Source organism: Strix aluco, chromosome 4 (genome assembly GCF_031877795.1).
Source record: "Strix aluco isolate bStrAlu1 chromosome 4, bStrAlu1.hap1, whole genome shotgun sequence".
Lineage (NCBI taxonomy): Eukaryota > Metazoa > Chordata > Aves > Strigiformes > Strigidae > Strix > Strix aluco.
Window position 1 is genome coordinate 114,905,869 of NC_133934.1, and position 16,844 is coordinate 114,922,712.

Consider the following 16,844-nt stretch of genomic DNA (forward strand, 5'->3'; position numbering starts at 1 on the left):
CATCTTCCAAGTCTAATTTAATTTGTTGTTAGATCAGGTTGTTCAAGACATTGTCCAGATGAGTTTTGAATGTCTCCAAGGATCCCCCAACCTCCAAGCACCCTTTTCCAATGTTTGACAGTGTTCTTTGTGAATGTCTTTTTCCTAATACCTAATAGTTATTGAATACTTTATTCATTTTTTATCATGTTATTCTAATCCCTCACTCATTGAAGTTGGTAAATTTTTACTTCAGCAAATGCAGATTTAGAACAACACAGAACATTTTGGAGTCTTGCACTGAAAATAATGTCACTTATGAGGTGTTAACACTGTAATCCCCTGCAGCCATCCCTCAGAACTTCTGGGTTTGTAAAATCAAGTTACACAAAGCACAGACTTCAGGGGTTGATTCAACAATGGCTATTTAGCAAATAATTTTTGTTGAACAGATAGTTAGCCACAGTGTTAAAGAAAAGTCAGTTTGTAAGCACAGTGCTTTAGTTGGAGCTTGGGTAAACACTGTACCTCAATTTTACTATGCTGTATTCAGCTCCTGTCATCGTGTTTTGCAGGCTAGTGCAAATGAAGGAGAGAGATATAAATCTATCTTGTCTTTTTGAAACTCCTTTGTGGTAATACTCTCTTGGTGAACATTCAGTGACTAATCTTTCTTCATGCTGTAGAAGGAGCTGTAGTCCTTCATTCCCTTTCTAGATACAAATGTTCCTAATTGAGTACCCAGGGTCCTTTTAAACTTTTTTATTCTTATTTTGCATAATCTGTTTTTAAAAATGCCTTAAAAATTAAACTCGAGTTGAATATTTAAGCATCCATTTTAAGTAGCTAGTTATTTTAAGTATAAGAAATCTTATTGTCCACCCTGAGTTTGCTGAAAGTTTGCAAACCTGGAAACACCTATCCTGAATAGAATCATAGAATCATAGTATAGTTGTGGTGGGAAGAAACCTCTGGAGATCATCTAGTCCACCTCCCTGCTCAAAACAGTGTCAATTAGAGAAATATATTAAGTATCGTGTCCTGAGCTCAGGGTTTTGAATCCTAAGGATGGAGACTCTATCACCTGTCTGGGCAACTCATTCTAATATTTGAGTGTTCTGACATAGAAGGAATCTGCCTCTGTCTTCTTTACAGCCTTACATCAGATTTTATACCTATTAAATAAGGCCCCCAAGCCTTTGCGAAACTAAAAATCCTTGTTGTCTAAGCTTCTGCGCAAATTTTAGATGCTATAATCGTTTTAGTGGCCCTTCGATGGACTCGCTGCCATCTGTCTATGGGTTTCTTGTGCTGAATAGAGAATAATAATCACCTCCCTTTAGTTGTTGATGATGCTTTCCTAGTGCAGCCCAGAATGCTGTCAGCTGCCTTTGCCACAACAATGCATTGCTGGCTCCTGGTCAACTTGGAGTCCACTGGGACCTCCAGGTCCTTCCCTGCCAATTTACTTTCCAGTTGGCTGGCCCCCAGCCTGTTCTGGTGCAGGGCGTTATTCTTGCACAGCTGCAGGACTTGCATTTCCTGCGGTTGAACTTTGTAAGATCCCTGTTGGTTTGTTTCTCCAGCTTGTTGAGGAAGCACAACCATCTGGTCTATCAACCCCTCCTCCTGGTTTTGTCATCTGCATACTAGCTGAGGGTGCACTCTGTCCCATCATCCAGGTCATTAATGAAACTGTTAAACAGTATTGCCCCTAGTGTAGATGCCTGAAGTAAACCACTCTTGGCTGAATTCCAGCTTGCTGCCTTTCCACTGATCACAACCATTTAAGCTCAATAGTTCAGCCAGTTTTCAGTCCACATCACTTTCCATTTGTCTAGCTTGTACGTCATCAGTTTATCTATGAGGATATTATGGGAGACAATGTCAAAAGCCTTGCTAAATTAAGTTAAACTACTTCCACCATCCAAGCCAGTCATGTCATAGAAGGCTGTCAAGTTGATTGTTCAGGCATGATTTCCTCCATACCAAACCTGACTACTCAACATCACTTTTTTGTCCTTTGTATGTTTGTAAATGGTTTCTAGGAGGATTTTCTTCAGTCTCAAGGCAGTCTCAAATATAATGTAGAGGGTAGAAAAACAAGTAAAACCAAATGTAGGGGCCAGAGGGAGAGGCTTAGTGCTACCCTTGCGCTTGAGAAGTACCAGCTCTTCAGTGAGCCTTGTAGTTAGACCAGCTCTGGTACCACAGGCTGGCAGCACGCAGCTGGTCTTGCAGAGGCAGTATGTATTAGGACAGAAGTGTTCAGGCATGAGAGCTTTCCCTCTGGTTGAGGATTCCCAGCATTGTAAAGTCACTGGGATCTTCTGTAGGATGAACTCAGAAGATGAGTCCTGAAGTTTTATATTTAAATGATATTATCTATGTGGATTTTGCTAGCATAAAAGCAGTTGAGCTAAATTGCTTCTAAGTATAGGGCTCTCTTGAATTCTTCTATAGTTAGCACTGTTAATAAAGGAATACCACCTTCATTACATTGAGCTTACTGTGACTCTGAAGAAAAGATTTATCATTTATTTTAATATATTTATTAGTACAAAAATGTCTAAATCTGAGCATTTATCAATAATTCACTGTAATCCTGAAGTCTTTAAGATTTAAAGAAAATCTATGGTGCGGCTCCTTTAGAAATAGGAGAAAAATCTTCTGCAGTTGGAAAATTACAGGCTGTGTAGGTGTTGAAATGCCTCCTGCTTCACATTCTTAATTGGCAGCAAGCCAGATACTAAGCATTTCTGGTTTAAAGGGAAATGCTCCCCTTTTCTTTATGTTTCTGATGCATAAAGGTTGCATTTTGGTTTAATTTTTTAGCAGTTAGGATTTCTTCCATCTTGATACAAAATGAATAAAACTTTCAATTAAATAGCTTCTCCAAGTTACCTTGATCTTCTGCATTATTGCTGGATAATACAAAGGCATGCATATTTTCCTTGCAAGTTGTATCATAAGACGTTGTGGAACTCATCCACTCTGTGACCCTTTTCTACTCTGGAAGCCATAGATTTCTCAGTTCTGCTTTAAAGCTTTGTTGGAATAAGTATGTGATACCCAGAGAAATCTTCCATAAACATAAAAGGCTTTAATATTCATGGCTTTAAATTAGATAATAAAATGGTTTTGAATAATGCAAAAATATTGCAAGCTGTAAATAGATCAGTTATTAATCATTAATTTAAGTTGATTTTCAGTAGTTGACAGAATACTGTCCTTTCACTGAGTTTAGATGTTACTGGGAGACTTGTTTTTATTGAGAGAGCTCATACATGTTTACCAAATAAGATTTCAGGGATGCTAATATTAAAATTGGTTTAAAAATCTGTACTCTCATCCATTCTTGCTGGTTTTGAATGGCATTAAAAAGGGCTTTGGTATAGCTTTGCTCTGTCAAAACTTGCCAACATTCTTGTGTTTACAGACAACAGTTAAAAATATAGAGGGGTGTATATGGTAACTAGCCAGAAAATTGGTTCCTAATACTTTTTAAGACAGTCACATCAGCTTAATTTTACATCAGTAGTAGTCTTAACAGAGAATTAAAAAAATACAATAATACTGATACATTTTCTCAGTTGGAATACACACTGTATTTTAAAAAGCATACAGTATTGGATTAGTATTTTCTGTATTCCTAAAGTAAGATATATACCAAGAGAAAAAGATAACCCATTTTCAAAACATACAGGAAATGGTGATTGTTTTTATGCTCTGTCAAGTCTCTTACTTTTAACCTTGAAATTATGTAACATTTGTCTTGTTTTCAGCCTGTTGAGGTTTTTTTAATCAATATTTTTGTTATTACACTCTGATACTGTGGATTTCAGTGGGGCTTTTTTACATCTGTGTTGAGCTCCATCCCCAGCTGTAATTTTGTTTGCTCTTTATTGTTGTAAATGTATAGGCACCATAAAGGTGACGTCTCCGCACTGGGAATGATTCCCAGAATTTGCTTAGCAGGTCAGAATGTTGCAGCCCTGATGACAGCAGTGTGTGATAACCTCAGAACAGTGTTCATAGCTTTCTTCTCACTTGGTACTCATCATAGAATTTATGATAACTCTCCTATTTGGGTTCTTACCTTTCTAAAGTATAAGGTGTACTGGTTCCTGGCATTTGTGGTATGTAGCACCCGTTTAGAACAGTTATTGCCATGACTAAGTTTGCGATGGGATACTTCTTGATTGCTCTGGAACTCAGGCAAGTAGGAATGTTTTATTTTGTTTCAGATTAGTTCTATGAGTTAGGTGCTATAATCACACAAGCATTTGTAAAGATGTTAATTCAAGTTCATATTGGACATTAGGGAAAGGCTTTTCACTGAGAGGGTGGTTGGTCACTGGAACAGGCTCCCCAGGGAAGTGGTCATGGCACCAAGCCTGTTGGAGTTCAAGGAGTGTCTGGACGATGCTCTTAGGCATATGATTTAGTTTTATGTAGTCCTGCGAGGAGCAGAGAGTTGGACTTGATGGTCCTTATGGGTCCTTTCCAACCTGGGATATTCTATGATTCTAATATATTACTATGTGAGAAATCAATGGTACTACTTGCAATGGTGAAGCTAAGCATAAACGTGAATGCCTGTAGGACTAAGGTTTGTAATGTGTTTCTGTGGGCAGGAGCCATCATTTACTTACAGTGCAGGTAACATGCAGGAGAGCTAGTCTTTGTGTCTGCCTTTACAGGCAGTAGAGGGAAACAGGCACTTCAGGGGCACTGTCCATCTCATCTGTTTAGGCTGAGATAAATTGCTTTTTACTGAGTCCTATTTCTCTCCATTGATTTTAAAGGAAAATTATCTTAAAAGAGGAAATGCACAATCTTAAGATTAGGTTAAATCCATCATATATGCTTTAGATGCATACTTTCAAATTACAAGTACTTCGTGTAATTCTGCACAAAAAATGAGACATATCTGCTGTAGCAAGATTTACTCTTTCTGGAAGGGGAAGGTTTTGTTGGGGCAGAGGCTTTCTCATGTTAAGACCGTTATACAGAGTGATAGTTTGTAGTTGGTGAGTTGGGTAATTACGCCCATCTGCAGAATGGAAACCTAACACAAAAGTCAACTGGGGTGTGTGTGTATGACTCTCCACCTTGCAAAGAGGATTTGAATTTCTGAATTCCTGCCTTCCAGCCTGCAGAATGTACTGCCTTCTAAAATGGAGAATAATCTTTGTGAGGATAGTAAAGAATGCTTTATTTCTTAAATATACTGAAATTGCAGTTTGCTAAACATGATTAAGTTAATGTTGGTGATACCTAATTGTTGTTTGAATATTTTCACTGGGAAATTATAGTGTGCAAAGAAAAAAAAATCTTTCCAGTAGGATATTACAGTATCTCTGTGGGGGTATTTTAGTTTCTGTTGATTTTAACCAAAGCTTTTACTTTTCCTTCTTGCTTATTATACAAACATATCCTCATTTTTAAAAGCACATTTGTATACATTTAACAAAATGGATCTAAATTGGCCTGCCCGACTGTACCTATAATTTCATTTGCTCTGCTGAAAGACATGATTGTTGAGGATGATATAGAGCATTAATGGAATGTGTATTTTCAGCTCTAAATGCTGCAGAAAGGCTTTGCATCTTAGCTGTGAATTCCCTAATATACTTCAGAAAAGAACTGGAAAGTGGTTCTGTAAAACTGCTGTCCTCTGACCAATTTGTGTACCTAGATCCCTTTCTGAGCTCATATGCTTCACTAAGAAAACTTGGAAAGACGATGGGATCGGGAGAGGCATATGGAACTATTTAAAAGTAGTTTTATTATGAGTTTCTTTTAAAATTATGTGTATAATCATATTGTACATTTAATTGTAATGTCACACTAAGAAAAATGCTTGCATGTGTACAGTTGAGCTTTGCGTGCTTATTTAAAAATGAGCTGCTTAGCTGTTGGAATAAATCTGAATTTGCTTAGCAAAATGGATTTTATGCATTTAAATAGAATAAAGGATGTGTTGATGTTTAGTTTTATTTTTAATTTTGGCATCCAGACCCTTTCTCTTTCTGATTCTGTTCTAGAAGTTTATCCACTTGGGTAGGTTTTGTTTTCATCTCATGCCTTTTCTTCATTCCTGTCTACTGTTCTACTGTTTCCCTCCCATCCTGCCTTTTTTTTTTTTTTTTTTTTTTTTCCCTTTTCAATTGTGGGATACCATTGAGAGACAGGATGAGGAGAAAGGTATAAGATCTGTAATCTAAGTTTTTGCATCCTTCTTTAATCATGTTTGTCAATACACATTTGATTATATATCTGTTTTTCCTGCATAAAGAAGGAATGGTAGACTTCTGTTAAAGTGTTGTACATTAAGTGCAGTTTTCATTTATATCTTCTGTTTGTCCCCTTCCTATGCTTAATCACTTGTACTGTTAACATATAAAAGCTCCCACAAAACTACTGCCTTGATCATCCAGTGCAAAAAGATCTTTCAAACATCTTATATTTTTTTCCAAAGCTACACTAAAAATTAGAATATTCCATGTTAGAAATGATACATAACAGCTTTTATGGTTGATTTTTTTTAATGTTGTTTTCTACTACATATTATATAAAAAAAGTAATGCCTCTCTCAACTTACTGTATGAATAACCTGGGTAGTGTGTGGGTTTGTTGTTCGTTTTGTTTTGTTTTGTTTTTTTTTTTAAATGAAAGCTGTGAGCTTGTAACCATCATAGAGAGTAATGTATTGTATGTATATATCTTTGTAAGTTCTGGCCAGGATATCCAAGGAACAAGTGTGGTGGCAAATCTTCCAGTCCTCATGCGACAGAATCCTGCAGACACACTTCGTCGGGTTTTACCAAAAATCAGAGTAAGTTATGTGTCATGAGGTTTGAATGTATTTTATCTGCCAGTATAAGTATTTTAACAAAGGCAAAAAAAATCCTCTTTTACTGCAAACTCACTCTCCAGGAGAGGTATGTCCAGTAGATCTTCCGCATTAATTCAGTGAATTTACAAAGTATTGCATGTATTACATTTTTTAAAAAAGGTTACACAGGAAAAAAAACAGAATTAATACTATTTACATATCCTAAAGATTTACCAGTGTTTTGACAGCTTTTTGAGAACTCTTTTTTTGAGGATCAGCCAGTCATAATGGTTCGTTTTGATATTCTGAATCTCCTTCCATCCAAACATTAAGATTTTCATGCTGCTATCCAGAAATGTATACTTTGCTTTTAGCTGTCTGAAGTTTCACGTGCTGCCCTCCGCATTTTTAGTAAGTCATTGTTAGCTGTGGTAGATGCATACTGGCCACGTAATGTTATACGGTAATTTTATATACAGATATGTTTGTATAAAGGATATTTGGGTTGTTTAACCTCGAAAACAGAAGGCTTCAGGGAGACCTTATTGCAGCCTTTCAATACTTAAAGGGGGCTTATAAGAAAGATGGGGAGGGACTTCTTAGTAGGGCCTATTGCAATAGGACAAGGGGTAATGTGTTTAAACTAAAAGGTTTAAACTAAAAGATTTAGACTAGATATAAGGAAGAAATTTTTTATGATGAGGGTGGTGAAACACTGGAACAGGTTGCCCAGAGAGGTGGCAGATGCCCCATCCTTGGAAGCATTCAGGGCCAGGTTGGACGGGGCTCTGAGCAGCCCAATCAAGTTGATGTCCCTGCTCATTGCAGGGGGGTTGGACTAGATGACCTTTAAAGGTCCCTTCCAACACAAACCATCCTATGATTTTAAGGAAGATAAATATCTCTGTATTTCCATTCTGCCCCAGGTATGACCCCTTGCCTAGAAGAAATGAAAAAGTTAATTTAAGGAGCATCTTCAGCCAAATAAAACCAAATTGCATCACAAACGCAAATGCAAAGAATAACTCTAGAGCTAAATAACTAATAACTCTATGTAAGGCTACAATAGGAATTAAGACTTTGATTATGTTAGCCTGACTGTTAGAGTGGTTTTCAGTGGTTTTCAGTGGTTTTCAGTGGTTTTAAAGGCTACCAGATGAGTGGAAAAATACATTGGGTTTTGGCTATCAAAATATCTGAAAGTTTATTTTGGTAACAGCAAATTTCTGAGGGTTTTTTTCATTAAATCAGTGTATTATGAGTCTTCTACTGATACTATTAACAGTTTTAATGTGATTAAAATAAAGTTTTGATTTAGAAGAGTCTCTGGCCTGGCCTCATGCAGTTGATCACTGATATAAACCTGGTTCTAGTTTATACAAATTGTCAGGTAAAGGAACATTGTGTTTGTTAGTAGCTGTTTGAATGTATATGCTCTCTATGGGAAAAGAAGTAAAAATCACTAGGGTTTCTTGTAGAAATTTTATTTCAGAGCATTAGTTGTGTTCATAACTTTATGGACAGACTCGATTTCCCCAAAAATTTTTAGACATACATTTGACATTTTCAGTAGTGTGATTCAGTCATGATTTTACTAGGATGCTGTAGAATTTAGAGGTTTTTTCCCCATATAATTTAAAATTCTCTTTTTAACACAATTTGGCAACAGAAATATTGTTTTCTTGTTGCAAACAACTAATGCTTAAGAAGAGTATTTAGATCACTAACTTCAGAAAGACAGAGTTTGACTAGTTACTGACTTAAGCTAAATATGAATTTCATGATCTAAAATACCTTGAACTGGAAGTTTGAGTTATGTTAAGAATCTCCTCGGCTATGTTATCCTCTCTATGTCAAGCACTTTAGGGATGAGAAGAAAAAGTCTTCTGTAGTAGCTACTGTGAGTTTTCTTCCTATATCTGTATCAGATTCTCACTGCCAGGTGTAAGAAAGTATATAATTATATTAGTAACAAACGTGAGATGGCTGAGTCACATGCTTATGTTATGCAGTTTTCTATCTACCGAGGAGATGATTACTGAATAGCAAAGTGGGCCCATGCCAGAATGATACTTGATTGTTTCAGTAAATTCTCATTTATAGTTCATTGTTTTCTTTGCTGAAGTTTTGGAGAAATTAATTGTTTCTTTTATTGAAAAGCTGTGTGGATATGTATCTCTCAGCTTTTTTTTTTTTTCTTTTAAGGCAGCCACCATAACATTCTATTAATAAAAGAATTCCAGAAAAAAAAGAAAAATTACTTGGGATATTTCTTACTGCATGTGAATTTGGTTTTAAAGTGAATCCTACCTCTGTGTCCTAATCTTAAGAGGCTGCTCAAGGAACAATTCAGTATTTATGAAAAAATAATTTAATGAGTTACATTCTGTTCATTTGTTATGAATTGATTGACTGAAAGGTGAGGAACAAATATGTATGTAGTCCTCAACATGATTACTTAGCAAATATTCTTCTGTAGGATATTTAAATGCAAGCCCTACTGCAGAAGAGTCTTAGGTTCCATGTGGTAGATGTACTCAGTAATATTCCATGCACCAATATATGCTGGGGGCCACCCAACTGAAAAGCAGTTTTGCAGAAGAGGACAAGGGGGTCCTGGTGGACACCAAGTTGAACATGATCCAGCAGTGTGCCCCTGTGGCAAAGCATCTGGGGCTGCATTAGACAAAACATGGCCAGAAGTTCAAAGATGATGATCCTTCCCCTCTACTCCACTTTCTGTTCTACTAAACTTGGAGCATTGTGTCCAGTTCTGGACTTCCCAGTACAAGAGAGACATGGACATAATGAAGAGAGTACAATGAAGGGCCATGAAGAGGATTAAGGGACTGGAACATCACTCCTATGAGGAAAGCCTGAGAGGGCTGAGACTGTTCAGCCTGGAGAAGAGAAGGCTTGGAGAGGATCTTATCAATGTATATAAATACCTGAAGGGAGGATGCAAAGAGAACAGTGCTAGGCTCTTTTCAGTGGTACCCAGTGACAGGGCAAGAGGCAGTGGGCATGAACTGAAATACAGGAGGTTCCCTCTGAGTATCAGGAAACATTTTTTCACTGTGAGGGTGACTGGGCACTGTCACCCAGAGACGTGGTTGTCTCCCTCCTTGGAGATACTCAAAAGGTGTCTGGACATGTACTGGCTCTAGGTGGCCCTACTTGAGCAGGGGGATTGGACAAAATGATCTCCAGAGGACCCTTCCAGCCTCAGCCATTATGTGATTCTGTGAATATCAGATATCACCTTTAAACTTCATATATTATCTCCTGAAACTTCTGCGAGCCCAGGAGACTCCTATTCTTAAGAGGAGCTGTTCCAACTTTTGCTGATTATTTAAATTCAGCAAATGGCCAAGAAATAGCTGTCCTCAGAACTGAGGAGTAGTACAGACTGACAGATTGTTTAGAAAACGTTAAAGTACTTCTTGTTATCATGTTCTGTGCTATAAGATGCAGATCAATAGGCATTTTGTTTAAATATATATGTGTATTTAAAAAAATGCTTTCAGAAAAAGAATGACTTGAAGTTACAAAGTAATTGAAAACCCTTTAGCTTACACCAAGTTACTACTAGATGTTATTCTGACATTCATAATGCATTCTTTCCTAAACCAACCTACGGGCTTCAAGAAAAGTTTTTTTTTAAATTTTGTTTAACATACTGCATCCATTTTTTTCTCTGGTGTTTCTGCTTTGAGAGCAGAGTTCTTCCTGAAATGAAGGAGTAATAAGAAACTCTGGGGTTTTTTTACCCTTATTTGTCAGGGTGTGGAGAAGTGGTAGTCTTTGCTTCTCTGTCTTTAATAAAAAGTATAATATAGGAGTACAGTTTTTGATTCTAGTCTTAGGGTTTTTATATAGGGATGGAGAAAACATTTGAAGGGTGATCATTAGCAAGATCAGAGCCTAGGGCCTGGAAGACACTTGTATGGTGGAGTTTGAGCACAGTGTGTTTAGATCAGGTGGTACTTAATTACTTTGTAACAGTATCTTCCTGCATAATAGTAAAGGACATTCAACTGAAAACAGCATATGAAGAAAGAAGAGTTAGGAATTGAAGACAGAAATATTAGAAACGAAGCAGACAATTAATAATAAATCAATTTTTGAGCAAATAACAGAGGAAAGTAGTGTGTTTTTCATCTTGCAGTGTCATTTAAATTCAAACTAAATGCCTTCCTAGATGATAAATTAAATGAAACCTGAGTTAATGGGCTCAAGCAGAGGTAAAAGAGTGAAATAGAATGAGGTCAGTCTAAATCTAAGTGGTCCTTTCATGTTTAAGATTTATAAATTGAGAGTTTATGGAATGTATGAGTTACATTTCTTTCTGTGGCAATACTCTTATAAAGCAGGTTCTTCAGTGGTGCTCTGTTAGCTAATATTTATTTAATCTCTAATAGAACTTTTCTGTTGTATCCATATTCACTGCACTTTCAACTGCAAAACAGTATTTGGCATCATTAACCACTTGACCTTTTTTTTTTTTCTTGTCCTTGTTTGTATTGGAGGAATAGTCCTGAACATTAAATGGAAACTGTTAGAGTCTGTAAAGGCATAATTGAACTCAACTGCAATCAGAGTCTTGCAAATGTAGTCTAGCATTGCAGGGAAGTAAACTGACTTAAATTACTGCACTTGGTTTCACTTCTGTAGATTGTGAAAAATAATATGTGAATTCAAATTTGCACATGAACAATGAGTTGTATAGTAGTTTCAGGGTGCTATTTATCTGAAAGTATTGTCACCATATAACTGGGTAGAGAAACCAGTATACTTATTTAGCATAGTTGCAGAAACCCAAAGTAAAAATAAATACTGTTTAAATTAGAGCTGAGGAAAAACAGATAGAGGAAGAAATAAATGTAAGGAGTGTTCTGGCTGGATATATTACAAATTTTTATTTCACTTGTGAAAAACTGATAAACCTGGTTACTTTTATAAATAAATATTGAAATAGATATATGCAAATTGCTTATCATTCCTTAAAACCTAATTAAATTAAAAGTATGTCAAAGACCCTTTATATATTTAACATAAGTGTTTTAGGTCTGATATGAGCAAAATCAAACATACAATACGTCAATAAATATGCCAGATCTAAGTAATGGTTAAATTGGGTATCAGTATTTTGGTTATGCTAATAAAATAAATACGTTGTATATCATTTAGATGTTAGCATAGGAATGAGATTATTAAATATTTTTAAAAATTCTACTGTTAAAATGAAGTGGCATCCTTGTATGGGTTCTTTTGCATAGAGATCCCCACTCTCTGGATTTCTGCATGCACCTCCTCCTGAACCTTGGAAGTCATTGAAATGCATATTTAGGGAAAGCTTAGACATTCTTCTCAGCATTTCTTGTTGTGCACCAAATGGCTCCTTTCAAATTGTGTTAGTATTTTCCCTGTTTTCCATCCTTGGGCACTGCCACTGAAAGCAGTGGAGGGAGATTGCAGACATCTATCTGATTGACTAATAAGAGATTTTTCCAAATGCTGTGATTGCAGAAAACTATGGCTACTCTCGTTGAAGTGTATACATCAAGCCTTATTTGGTGCTGTCTGATTAGTTCCAAACTCATTTTCAGTTACCTGTTTTCCTAATATATCAGTCTCCCCTTGAAAGCTTTTCTTTTTCCCTAGTTGATTTTATAGTTTAACAAGAGTGGAGTGATTTTCATGCTGTCTTATATACCTAACATTGATTTTAAGGTCTATCCTCATTGTATCTTTGAGGTTCTGTAATCTCCATTACTTCTGTGTCTTTTTTAGTCCTTAACGAAGATGTCTGTCATATCAACAGAGTTGCTAAAACGATTGTCTATGTTTCTGCTTGCAGCATTCTTTCAAGAAAACTCTGTTGCTGCAGGACATAAATTAGTACATTAAACTACAGGTGCATTTTCTGTTTTCTAATTAGTGGAATAAACCAGGCTTTCTAAATTCTGCAAGTTTTGATGCCTGAGTTTAACTTGTAGGCATTAGGATACTTCAAGGACATGCTAATACTGTTAAATTCTGTTAAATATGCTTGGCTGAATAAGACAGACAGGAAAAGCTTTTTTCCTCCAGAGTGAGAATCTGTGGAGGATCCATGTCTATACATGGATAAAAATACATTACTTTCAAAATAAATACATTTATATTAAGTAAATTCAACTTGAGTTCAGTGCAACTGGAAAGAAGAGACCCATACATTTTCATATGTGGAACTGTAGAGTTCTGAGTGCAACAATCGATGCAGGCAGGTGTGTAAGCAATCTAGAAATTTACATTTCAATGTCTCCCGAGGTCCATGAGGAGACACATCCAGAGAATGTGTTCTCACACATGATTATCCAGAGTTGTGTGGATCTGTGGAGGAGACTATTTGGAAACTTTATTTGATGGTAAGTAACTCTGTTTGCATTGTGTACAAAGAGAATACATACGTAAAATTGAATTCAGCTCCATTATGTTCTGATCTGCAGTGGGGTCTTAGCATCTATAGAGTGTAGATAGTTCTTTTGATTATTTTGGGTATGTAAACCGAAATCCCAGAACAGTGTGCACAGGTATTCTGATCCCAGAAACATTCAAATTACAAAATTGTTAGGTGTCCTTATTCTTGGCTGTTGCTGTTGTAATAACAATGGAGGAACAAGGACAGAGATAGGCTGTGGAGATAACAAGAGGGCAATTTCCATGGCTATTGAATGCAAATATTTTATCACACTTTGATTTATAAGCTGCACAGTGCTGTTTCTTTTTTTCATTTGGGAGAGCAGGGGCACAGAGAATGCTTTCACAAATATACAGGCTGTAAACTGAGGCAGCTGTTCAGAGATAAGTAATGGTTCTCTTTGAAATCAGATAAACTAAAAACTATACATTTGCATGCACAAACTGGTTGACATTTGTGTAATGAAAACTTCTTGGTGCTTTACTTTGAAGTAAACAAAGTTTACTAAATTTCTCAGATGTTCTCTGCAAACTGTATTTTCTCAGCAAAATTCCTCTGCTATATAACACTTAGGTGCGTAATGAATATCTTCTTAAACTGATCTAGCATGTTTTAAAAAAATATTAAAATATCAGCTTATCATTGATTTTTGGTATGTGATCTGAGAAAACACTGTTCATCTCAAGCACTTTAAAAAACCAAACAAAACCACACATATAAAGTGTTTAGGAAGTATGGGCTTTAAACTCTTACTGAGTTTGGAGTCACTTGTAAAATGAGTGTAATGCTTTAGTAGTAGAATAATGCACTTTATTTTCTCATGAGATAGAGATACATTTAGAAAAGTAAACAAATGGAATGTTCACCTAACTGATAGATATGTACATACTTACAATGAATGCTATGTCATAGATTGCATCCTGCAAGCTCTTTGGCATGTGCATAAGTCTGAAATTTAAATTGCCTTTTTGTTTCATTCAGAAAATTTAGTAATATTTTATTCTGGTATTATCTTTGTTTAACTTTTGAATTGGTGCTTTTAAAGACGGCCTAATTATTTATATTCTTATATGTTAAAGCTAAGTACTAATAAATGCTGAGTTACCTAGATAAATATTCTAGTACATCTTGCTTTATTCTTGAGAATATATATATACACACACACACTTACGTATACATTTTCATTTGTGTTCCATGTCAGTTGGCAAGGGATGAAATTTAAATTGCCTTCTGCTATTTCAGTATCTCTCACTGGATGAATGAAATATTTCTTTTTAATTCATGTGCATAAATTGCAGAAGTGTAATTGTTGGCTGGTCTGTTTTTACCTCTCATTTTGCAAAGTAGAAAAATCTACACGTATGCTTTAATGAAACAAAGTCACAAAAAATATTGTCAGTAACTTTATTTTTCTTAAAAGGTTCATGCTATAACATAAGAGATTTTAATATCTCCAAGTAATTGCTGTTAAGAGAAAATAATTTTACAGCCAATTTTGTAGTTTACCCAGGATGTTGTATTTTCACTCTTAAAAGTGAATATAAAAATGTGAGTCTTCTTTCAGTACATTTCTGCCTCATACTATAACTGATATAATTTGTAATTGTACAGGAGGTGCTGCATATTGCAGGAGTGGAAATGCAGTTAACAGCTGCTGTTTCATTTTTGACTGTTCTGCAAGAGGAGTCGGTGTCCATTCATACATACTCCCACTCCTTCCTACACATCATTCTCCAGAACCTGGAACACAGAGATGCAGGTCAGGGCTGAACAACTATACAGATGACTGATTGCTTCTATATGTTTTGTTTCCTTAGTGACCGTACAATACTGCCTAAAGCAGTGAGTGCAATCACTGTAACTTTGTATCTAGACTTGCGTGAATGAAAAGATTTTTGCATGCTGACTACTTACATACTGATATTTAAATGTAATTCTGACTGAAGCAAACAAAACGACTTTGTCTGAAGGACTAAATCCTGGAGTTGTTACTGAGTTCGAGCTTCTACTGAAGTATCAGAATTTTGTAGCTGAGAAAATGTAGGGAGGGTGGTTGACATTTCTTCTGTGATGATTAGTTTTTCTTATACTTTGACACTATATTTATGATACAAAGAAGAAAAAAAAAAGGCCTCCTGTAAAACTAGAAAGTTTCAGTCAGCATAAGAAAAGTATATACTTCTAAATGAGGGAAATTATCTTTTCAAAACAAACAGGATCATTATTGTATTTGTACAGCAATTGAAAAGGTAAAAGAAATGGGGGCAGAATTTGCTTCTCACCTATCCTACTTCTTAGTTTGAAGTCTTGAATGTTAATTTTGTGGATTTTAGATACAGAGGTCCTTGAAGAGGTGTGTGTAAGAAGTGAGAACCAATTTTGTAAAACTAGTGTGTGTTTTGTTATACTTGTATGTACAACATAACACATAACCCATTTCTTTCTAACAGGTGTCAGCAATGCATGGCTAGAAACCCTTCTTGCTGTAATAGAGGCTTTACCAAAAGAGACTATCAGACATGAGGTAATAATATTCCCCCACTTATGCTAACAAGTTAGTAATATTTTATAAGATTGTATTTCCCTGCAAGGCTCATTTACGTTAGTAAGATTTGTGGCAGTTCTATGCCTGTGAAAACAGTAATGCTTGTGGAACATAATGTAAGAGAGGACTGTGCTAAAAGGTGAGGCAGGAAGGTCACCTTAAAAAATTTTAGTGTTCTTCAGCAAATAAAGACTATTTACTGTAACACTTCCACTGCACTTAGTATTCTTAGTAACATACTCTCATGTTTTGGTTTATAGGATAGTATCTCATTCTGTGTCTTCATGAAGAAACTACATTTTGTTTGCTATTGGACTCAAATTCTGATTTCTGCTAAATGGCACTGAATGCTAGAGATCCAGTTCATTGTGTATTTCAGTTGTTCTTGATGTACCAAAACAGTGCCTTGCAAACACTTAATTTTTCACTGTGTAGCTCAAGAAACAGGAAGGAAATCTATCACTAAGTCATAATGTCACTTCCCTTTACTCAGCTAATTTATTCAGTTTTAAGTATTCATATTTCATTGTTAAGTTTAAAAGCTTTGCAACGGGCATATTTTACTGTGTTTATAATTTAAAACAATATGTAAATTTAAATATATGTTTGTTTATTATAAAAATACTTACTAAAATTAGTGGGTAATTGAAACCCAGCACTGTTTAAAAAAATAAACTTCTAAACAGTGAAAGGTTAGGTCGTAAAAAAAAAAAAAGGAAAAATTATTCTAGTCACTTCCAATTTCTAACTGTAATGTAATTTTAAAGAGGCCATTTAAACAAGATGGAGTTTCTCGCCTGATTTGTCTCTAGGAATACATTTTTAAGTTTCCACAAAAATTTGCTTTGAGAAGAAAACAGTGCATGATAAAGCAGTGTTGATTCAGCAGCTATACAGAAACCTGAATCGGAAAAGGATCCTTTTGTTACTTCAAGGATCTTTATATCAGAAAACTTGAAATATTTTAGTTAATTTTTTTGTAAGTAAAAATCATAGGACAATCATAGATTCCAAGG

General features: G+C 35.6%; 1 protein-coding gene across 4 annotated transcripts in view; it reads left to right on the plus strand.

The window, feature by feature from the left end:
• Positions 1-16,844, plus strand: part of PPP4R4 (protein phosphatase 4 regulatory subunit 4) — a 71,988-nt gene that overhangs the window by 18,197 nt on the left and 36,947 nt on the right. For 2 of the 4 annotated variants that reach the window (XM_074825015.1, XM_074825016.1), the window contains exons 3-5: positions 6,718-6,820; positions 14,895-15,042; positions 15,734-15,807. In XM_074825015.1, coding sequence (XP_074681116.1) covers positions 6,718-6,820; positions 14,895-15,042; positions 15,734-15,807 — 325 coding nt within the window. Of the gene's footprint in view, positions 1-6,717; positions 6,821-13,168; positions 13,231-14,894; positions 15,043-15,733; positions 15,808-16,844 lie in introns of those variants that run through there. The other 2 variants (XM_074825017.1, XM_074825018.1) reach the window with 2 other exon arrangements.